The sequence below is a fragment of the Populus nigra genome, chromosome 7 (genome assembly GCF_951802175.1).
Source record: "Populus nigra chromosome 7, ddPopNigr1.1, whole genome shotgun sequence".
In the NCBI taxonomy this organism is placed as follows: Eukaryota; Viridiplantae; Streptophyta; class Magnoliopsida; order Malpighiales; family Salicaceae; genus Populus; species Populus nigra.
This window is the reverse complement of record NC_084858.1, coordinates 18,776,747-18,786,659: the sequence shown is the minus strand read 5'-3', so window position 1 is coordinate 18,786,659 and position 9,913 is coordinate 18,776,747. Positions and strand designations below refer to the sequence as shown.

Genomic DNA, 9,913 nt, shown 5'->3' with positions numbered 1-9,913 from the left:
GGTTGTAAATTTCCAAGGAGTTGAAACATATCCAGGACTCTGAAAGGAAGCAATATTTGAAAGCATACAGAGACACTCTCCAAAGATCATTCACAATCCACCGACACTAGAATCGAACAGTATTCCTTGAAAATACACCCGCATCTGCATTTGAAAGGAGGCGTTGGTTCATCAAGTGAAAACGATTGCTGTGGCTTGTGATGAATTTGATGGGAGATTTTTCAGCTGACCTTCAGAAGCAACCTTTGTTTTCTCAAGAAAAAATGGCATTTAATCATCATTGATCCTCACCAAGATATATATATTCGAATCAGCTCGCACTTACACAGTAACCCACGCTGAGTCCTTAGACGGCAACCCCCACTCTCCGAAAGGGAGTTGCCAACAACTGATATGCTAGCTTGTGTGAGCTTAAATGATGATATCATTCATTGATAGGCCTCATATCAAATTCAAGCAAAGAGTGCGGCCCAGAGATTAATCAACACTGGCTTTGTTGATGACCCTCAATTTATGTTTAGGTTATCAAATGTATGGCAAGTCAATGTGGTGTTTTGCATTCCGGGTTAACTATTTTTTTGAATTTTTTTTAGTTTTTTTTTATTATTTTAATGTGTTGGTATCAAAAATAAATTTTAAAAAATAAAAAAATATTTTAATATATTTACAAGCAAAAAATATTTTAAAAAACAATAATTATTTTCCAACAGAATAAACAAAAAAACAAACTAGACATTTGGCATAGGATATGTTCCTGTACAGGCCGTGAAATATTTCTTTAATAGCCGAGTAGCTGTGGGCATAGTCAATTTTCTTAACTAAATATTTTATATAATATTGTTAGATGAATTTTATGATAATAAAATAAGACTCAAACATTAAATTGGTGCATAAATGAGCATTAAGTCTCCATTACAACAATAAAACAAGATGAGTTTTATAATATTCTTACAATCACATTAATTTTTAATTTTTTAAAAAATCCCTTCTTCATTAACTCCATGCATCTACGAGTAGCCAAGTACCAAAATTAAATCTCTATTATGAAATACGTATGTAATTTACTTATAAGATTATAAATTAAAATAAATAAAAGTAACATGTAGGTGGTAGTCCAATGATAAGAGTTTGATATTAAGAGATTTGCTCCCTTTGTGGTCTTAAATTCGAGCTCTGTGGTTGCTCATATGATAATCACTTTACATGGTTGTTAACTTCAGGGCCCGTGAGATTAGTCGAGGTGCACGCAAGCTAGCTCGGACACCCATGTTAAACTAAAAAAACTATAAAAAAAATAAGTAAAAGTACAAAATCATATATATCGAATTAATAAATAATTTAACTTTAAATATATAATTTTAATGTTTTAATTTTTATTTGTTAACTTAGATACTAAAAATCTTGCAAAAACTTTCTTCTTCTTCTTCTTCTTCTTCTTCTTCTTTATGAATAAAAATCTTACAACAACGTTATAGTCATGATAAATCAAATAGCATGTACAACAATACATTAATTAGTTCATTGTCAAATGCTTCATTCCAAACACAACTTAAAACAACAAGCAAAGCAAAATGTAGCATAGCACACACAGAGAGAGCCAAACAGACATGGCAATGGATGAACCAGTGTCGCACACTTGCTGCCTCTCCTGTCTACCATCAATTTGCAATGTCTTCAGAAATCTAGGGTCATCGCCGGCGAGGTTTGATCCGCCCACAATGTACGTAGTTGTTCTCTTGTGCTGCAGAAGTCTATCTCATAACTGTTGTTATCAAATATATATTTTTTTTGTGTCAAGGGAATAAAAGACGATACTCTGACCATGAAACCTAGGAAAGTAGATTTTGTTCTCCATTCCTGGTTTTTTGCCGCAGAAAAAAATGATGACGAGCGACTAACATAAATCATACAACGGCCCAAGTTTTGAACTTTAGCCCAAGTCATTGTGGACTACTTACGCCTGAAACTCGAGCCCATCTTCCATTTTGACCCAAAAAAGAAGCTCTACATCACATTCAACTAGAAATTTTAGAAATAATTAGATACTTCCCTCACGTTGCTGGTTTGTATCAATTTTTTTTTGAATATGCAAAAAAAATTTCAGTTATTTTTAATATTTTTCTAGTAGGAGAAAACTTTTAAACTTTATAGATGTTAATATGATATAATTTAATTAACTTGATAGGTCTAAAAATAATCTGAATAATCAGTAAAAATATAGTTTGATTCATAAATTTTTTTAAAAATATTGGAACGAATATATCTCATTGACCATTAAACCTTCCTTTTAAAGTTTTTTCTATTCTAATTTAAATCATTAAATTATACTCTAAAAAGGATTGTCATGTTTAATTTTTCTTATTAAGAATGTAATTAATCGATATTCCATATCCAAATTTTTTTATTATACTTTTCTAATTAAGATATTTAATTTTTAATTCTATTTTTTGATATTATGATAAAAATTATTTTTTAAAATATTTTTTTTGGAATTATATCAAAATAAAATATATTTTTTTATCTTTTAAAATGAATTTTTAATATTAGCACATTAAAACAATCCAAAAACACAAAAAATAATTAAAATAATGTTTTTAAATAAATAGTCCTCACACTCAGTAAAAATCTTATAGTCATGTATATATATATTTTTTAAACCATCCTTCACGGGATCATAATGTTTCAAGGTATCGTCAATGATAATGATCATAATAACAATGTTGTTTTGTTTTTTCCACAAAGTGAGGAAAATATGATTATTTTAAGGTATAGAAATAGGGGTTTTTGTTTTGATTTGTTTAAATGAATGTCAAGGTTATTTTTTCCATATAAAAATTTAACTGTAAGATAAAAAAAAAAGATATAAATTATGCTTTTTAATTACACATATTAAGGTACAATCAACTTAATATAAAAAGAAAAATAAACAGTGAGATTAAAAACTTGACAAATCATGTTTGGGTTAATTTAATAATCTAAAATCATAAAAAATATTTAAAATAATAATATAAATTTTTTTCAAAAACACTATTTAAACAAATAAACAAACGTACTCTACTCTATAACTTTTTTTTTTTTTTTTAATATGTGAAGTGCATGAGAAGAAGGCAGTCAACCGTGAAGCAACGCAACTAAACTAATGGGATAGATATCCAACTTTCTTACCAAAACAACTCAATTTTCAAAGCACACACAAATTAGATAGATACTTCCCTCTCTCTCTGTTTCACTTTCTAAATTTGCCCTCACAAACATGCATTAATTCAATCCCCATATACAAAATGATGATTTCTTCACGCAGCAGTTAATTTGTGCAAACCTTCTTTGCCTCTATAGAGATCATAGTAATTATCAATCAAAACCATAGTCTAGATCACAAAATATGAAACCCAGCCAGGAAATTGCTTATTATTTTATATTGTCTCTTCTTGCAGCATTTGTTGTTATTCTTTGTTTAGTCCTCATATTTTTTTGTAGAAAGAAACCTGTAGAATCTGAAGAAAGCCTTCCAGCTGCCAGGATTTCTGCACAGTGGTATCCATCAACAGATATCGACGCTGCCACAGACGGGTTTAATCATCGGAGAATTGTTGGTACCGGTCGTTTAGGTACTGTGTATGCAGCTGTATTACCAAGTGATCAGAAGCCAGTTGCTGTTAAGAGAATACACCCTTCCCTTGTTCTGAGCAATGCTTGTCTTGGGTTCTCTTCAATGCTCAAAACACTCTCTTTGGCTCAGCATCCTAACGTAGTCCCTATATTAGGATTTTCACAGGCTCCTGGCGAGAGAATCATCGTGATGGAATTTGTTAGTGCGGTGAGTTTGGATTATTATTTGCATGAAAACTCTGATGGGGCGTCATCAGTATTGGATTGGAGCCGGCGTTTAAGGATCGCGGCCGGGGCGGCTAGAGGACTTGAATACTTGCATGGAGGGATGGCACCAAACATTGTTCATGGATGTTTTAAGGCATCAAATGTTTTATTAGATGACAAGTTGTGTGCTAGAGTTAGTGGTTATGGGTTATCTTCTTTGGTAGCAAATGAAAAGAGGGGACTTGTGGGGTATGTGGATGATGAGTTTTGGAGCAATGGAAGGGGAGAAGCTTGCAAGGAAAGTGATGTTTATGGGTTTGGTGTGGTTTTGTTGGAGCTTTTGACTGGAAGAAGAGCTGAGGAAGGGTTACTAGTAAGATGGGCATTGCCTTTGATTAAAGAAATGAGGCTTAGTGAGCTATTGGATCTTAGACTTGCGAAGCCTTCTGATACGAGGGCAATTATTAGATTGGCTAAGGTTGCCTCAGCTTGTGTTAACAATTCTAGGAAGAGCAGGCCTACCATGTTTCAAGTAGCTACAATTTTAAGTAACTTGGAGATTGAGTTAGGTGTTTGATTTCTAGCTTCTACAAAGTGAACAAAATTCTTTACTTGGAACAGAAGAAGAAAATGTCAAATTTTGATGTGGCACCAATTATGACTTTTGACTCTTTTTTTGTCACATGAAATCAAGTATCCAATATAATTCTATATTTATTATATAAAAACTGAAGTGCTGAATGCATAATTCAAATTGGACGACTTTGTTACTAAATTTCTCTTTCAATATTAACCAAGTTCGAAACCAAGTTCGGAAGAAATGTATGTTATGATGTTTCTCTTTTAATATTGTTGATTTTTTAGGTTAAACTATTTATGATAATTAAGTGTGGCCCAATAATTTAAAAGAGTTATGAAACAGTTGTAATTGCTTCACATAATTATTAAAGAAAGTATCTTTTTTTAAAAAATTTATATATAAAAGTATAACCCATGTTAAAGGAAAAAAAACGATTCTTTTTTTTTTTTATATATAAAATTTAAAAAGATATTCGTATCTATAAGATATCTCTTTGATTCTAGTAATTAAAATAACACTGAAACATTTGATTTAATTTTTTTTTTAAATTAATAAGTTTTTTTTATATCTACAAATATTAACCAAGTATGAACAACTTGAGAGATTTTTTTCTTTTAGTGGATATATAGGAATCCAAATCCGCCAAATCACTCATGTTATGCTCTTCTATATCCTATATTTTCCCGTTTCTTTATCTGGTTTATGTTTTTTATGTAGCATTCAGATCGAATGACTCAATGAAATTATATCGATACTTCCACGTATTAGAAGTAACAGAGAAGACATTTCTATTTTTTCCTCTTTAAAATTACTATTGCTTAGCTTTCAATTTGCTTCTGACCATCAAATAAAATGTGAATAATCCGTTTTTCTCTCTTTGAAACAAGGGATGTTTCTGGTTCCGACTGCTCGAAACAATTTTGTAAAATTGATTGGTAAATTGGAACAAAAACAACCTGCCTACCCTAATGTGCCAACTAAGACGGTCTAGAAAAGTTTGCTTTCTCTAGGAGATTGTGACAAGGGCCAACTGAATTAGAAACTTGGAACTGTGGGGATGTTTAACTTGGATTAGAAGAACTCAAATTCTTCAAGTGGGACTCGGACATATCGAGTGGGAGACCGTTGAGGAGGAAGGTGGGCCGGTGACGTTGAGTCTAGGGCGGTAAGGTGGGCCGGTGACGTGAGTATCGGGCGGTGAGTTTCATTAATTTGTTAATTTCCGTGTTGAATGGAGATATTTTTGAAGGGGATTTGTTTCTTCCTTCTATTTCTTCTTCTTCTTCTTTTATCCCATCATTTGTTCAATAAAAATACTAGTTTATTTTCCGGTGCAGGTTTTACAAAAATTTTCTGAAACATAAAAAAATAATATTTATACCATAAAAAAACTTTTCAATATTATCTTTATATTATTATAATGATTCAAATTTGAAAACTCTACTTTTTACTTAGCTTTGGTTTTATATTAAATCATTTAGAAGTTATCTCAACATGATGTTGTCATGATGTTGTCGATTAAGCATGTACAAAGAAAGAAAATCAAAGGAAAAAAAAGAAGTCAGGTTAGTCTTGGTTAACCCGCCAAACCTATAACCCTAGTTATTGACTCTAGTGGATCAAATTAATTTTTATTTTATATAATTATATGATAAAAAATAAAAAAAATAAATTTATTATCAATCCAATACTAAATGATAAAACAAAATAAAAAAATCATATTAAAGGATAAAATTAAAAAAAATAAAAATAAAAAATAACAAAAAAGATTGAATTATAAAACTAAAAAAAAACCTCATATTAAAAGATAGAATTAGAAAAAAAAAATCAAAAGATCATAAATAAGGATCAAAAAACCTAAAAGAATTGTATAAAAAAACCCAGATGTGTGAGCTTAGACCAAATTATCCACTCTCTTTTAAAAAAAATATAAAAATATATAGAGTATATAAAATGAAACCAATTTTATTATCAAATATTAATCTTAACTAAGTTATGTGTGTTAACCAACTAAGTTACGATATGAAGTTATTAACCAGATGATTAACAAAATATATTAATTTAATTTACTATTAACAAGAAATAATTAACCCGACCTCATGCTATTTAATTATTAAATCATGATGGCCATCTTTAAGAAGGAAACAGCCACCATTTTCGATTGGGTGATCATTGACCACCCGTTCGTTGTTGCCATATTTTTACGTTATATAATTATAAAACTGGAATTTTTTTTTTTTCGTTTAGAATGTTATACACTGACTCCCTCTCTCTTAGCCAACCTGTATTTTCCTTTAGATAAAAACATGTGTATCTTGTTATAAGAGAATAAGATTTTATTGAACTCTAAGATTTTGAGATTTCAAACTTAATTAGAAGAGTAAGGATGATAATTTAATCTAAACATGATAAATATCAACTTGAACAGGACTGAATGGTTGAGTTTTTATTTTTTTACATATAATTACCTTACTCGATAAATAATGAATATAATATGGGTATTATCAAACATGACCCAAATTAAACTCGATATATATATATATATATATACATATTTCAATATTGACATAATATATATAGTATTTGTGTATAATATTTATAATCTTATCATTTAATGTATATATATTATTATTTTATTTTTTGTTGAGTAATAAATAATAGTTGTACAATGGATATTCAAAATTCGATGAATATTATATGAATATCTAAATTTTTTTTATCTTATAAGTAAATAGTAGAGTATGAATATAAAGAAACATAATTTATAGATGCCTATTGTCATCTCTACAAAAGAGCAATGAATAATTTAACAACATATATGAATAAAAGTTTTGTGATGTGTGATTATACCATTTATGATGCTATTCCTTTATACATACTTGTATCCTTTCACTTCAATTGTATCAATAAAAGTTTCTATAAAAATATTAAAATTAATTGTAAGAAAATAATCTTTTTATAAAATACTATATAGGAATAAAACATTTGAATAAAACCTTATATATATAAAAGAATATATAAGGCAAAAATTGAATAAAGATTTCAATCAAGACTCCACAAAATTTTAACATGATTACAGTAGCATTATAGTTTTTAGAAATTGTTTTGTTTTAAAGACTTCACTTTCATTTTTAATAGATGTGAGGTAAATATTAGAAATATAGACACAAATAAAACTTTTATTTTATATTTTAGCTGAGAAATTCTTTTAAATATTATCAGGGTTTGACGAGATATATCATTTTCTCTAAATGAGTCAAATATAATATAAGAAATAATCATCAAGACTACCCTATAAAAAATAACACATATCCAATTTAAAAAATTATTAAATTTTAGTATAATTTTATAAATTTTATTTTAATTATGTGTGATATACATAAAAATTAAAAATATACTCGTGAATAAAAAGATTATGGGTTATTTTGTTTAAAGAAGTCTTCTTTTAATATAAGTAGCGATATAAAAAGGAATAACACATATTTTAATTAGGAATTCCTTCTTCTAAAAGAGTAAATGGTAAAACAAAACAATAATAAAGGATCACATCCACATACATGAACAAAGATCTAATTTAATATTTGATAAATTTTTATTATTTTTTACATTTTTATTATTGGTTTTTATTGACCTATTTTAAAGCACTGTAGAGTTTCACTACCATAATTTTGCATATTACTGACGGATTATTCCTTTGATTTTAGACACTTACTTTATTGGAAATATTTTTATCGATGGAATTACGAACAACTACTATTTGCCATGAAATGTATTGTCAATGATTTATATTATGTCATTTATTCCATCAGTAATATAATCATCGATAGAATTACAGACGGGAAAAACATATCAAAAAAATAATATCGGTGTGTATAACATATCACTGACAAAAAATATTGTTTGTAATTCTATTAGTGATTGATTTTTATATTACCGATATAATTAACTCATTGATGAGTACATATTGTTGATGGAATTTCCTATAATTTTTTTCAAACTCTCTAAGGGATTTCTTCCGTTGATGATTCCATCTGAAATTATGAGTGGCATTTCATGTAATTGTTTATCAACTCTTTGGAAATTTCCGACGGAGTTGGTCCATCGGTAATTAAGTCAATAATTTTTTTAATTTTTAATTTTAAAAATTCTAATAAAAAAATCGAATATTTATTACAAATTTAAAAAATTATCAGTTTGAATACAATTAATCTAGATGAGAGGGGCTGAAGGAGGAAGAGGAGAGGGCTGGTCTTTACTAGGACCATGGGGTGATGAGGTGGACTATATATACCACCTATGTTTATTTTTGCTCCATGTACAATCACCTAAGTTCAGTCGTCTCAGCACTAAATCGTTTTGTCTCAGCAATAAGCCAAACCTTTTAAGTTTCAACTTGTTGTTGTACAATCACCTAAGTTCAGTCGTCTCAGCACTAAATCATTTTGTCTTAGCAATAAGTCAAACCGTCTAAGTTTCAACTTGTTGTAGAATCACCTAGAACTCTAAAGGTTGAGTGCTTGAAACCGATTGTGAGCATTCAATGGTTGAGGAACTACGAGACATCCATAAATTCTTGGTCGTAGTGTTTGAGTTACCATAAACTTAATTTATATCCCGTCCACCAGATGATCCAATCTCCAACCACAAATCCGGATCAAGTTTTGGATGGGTTGAAAGATTGTACTTGTATCTGTCCTGCAATTGAGTGGTATATGTTTCCTGGGAAAAAAAACCAACCAACTAATTTAGAAAATTAAATAATATCTTAAGAAAAAAACTATTGAAATCCAACTTACCATGAACTTTTGAGCTTGACTATCTAAAAGTTGATACACCCATTTTCAATGGTCATCATTTTGTATATGAGTTTCTAAAAAAAACTCAATTGGTCTTGGTTCGTGTTCAAGAGTCTTAGCCTACAAAAGAAAATTGTTGTTAGTTAAATATTTTCATATAAAACAACATTTTTTTTTAATAAAAAACAGATGTAAAAAAAAAAAGAATCTTACAATATATTGGTGTGCATTGTAATTGAACTGTGAATCTCGTTGTTCTGGTTCTCCACACTAGGTTGTGACCGCCGTACAAAATGATCGGATGGCACATGCTGGATATAATCTTCCCATATAGTCTCCGAGACATGTGGTGGTTTGAAATCTCTCCAAACTGCCTCGGGTCTAAAAGACCTCTTTCTTTAGCATTTTTTTTCTTTTTTACATCTTATACCAAAAATCACACAACTTATATGGTAGAAATGAGTTATCAGTTAAGATAATAATAATAAAAAATTTAACATTTAAATAAAAATATAACATTTTGAATTCAATCTTACCTAGTTACGTTGTGATTTTCTCAAACTCTCATGACAACAACATCTTAATATTAAACATATTAATTTTAATATATTTAATATTAATATTTTTTATTGAATATGTCTGTACATAACCTAAGACGTACATTTCTTGATTCCATTGAAAACTGAGGATGCACCCTATTAAAATGTTTCCAAGCTTCACC

General features: G+C 29.0%; 1 protein-coding gene across 1 annotated transcript; it reads left to right on the top strand.

The window, feature by feature from the left end:
- The first annotated feature begins 3,182 nt into the window (after positions 1 to 3,182).
- On the top strand, positions 3,183 to 4,460 carry LOC133698378 (serine/threonine-protein kinase-like protein ACR4). The gene has a single exon (XM_062121278.1). It carries the CDS (start codon positions 3,383 to 3,385, stop codon positions 4,391 to 4,393), a length of 1,011 nt encoding a protein of 336 aa, XP_061977262.1. The 5' UTR covers positions 3,183 to 3,382; the 3' UTR covers positions 4,394 to 4,460.
- The last annotated feature ends 5,453 nt before the right edge of the window (positions 4,461 to 9,913 follow it).

Bases quoted from the DNA above. Each gene is read 5' to 3' on its own strand.
- LOC133698378 (XM_062121278.1), top strand. From the start codon at position 3,383: ATGAAACCCAGCCAGGAAATTGCTTATTATTTTATATTGTCTCTTCTT.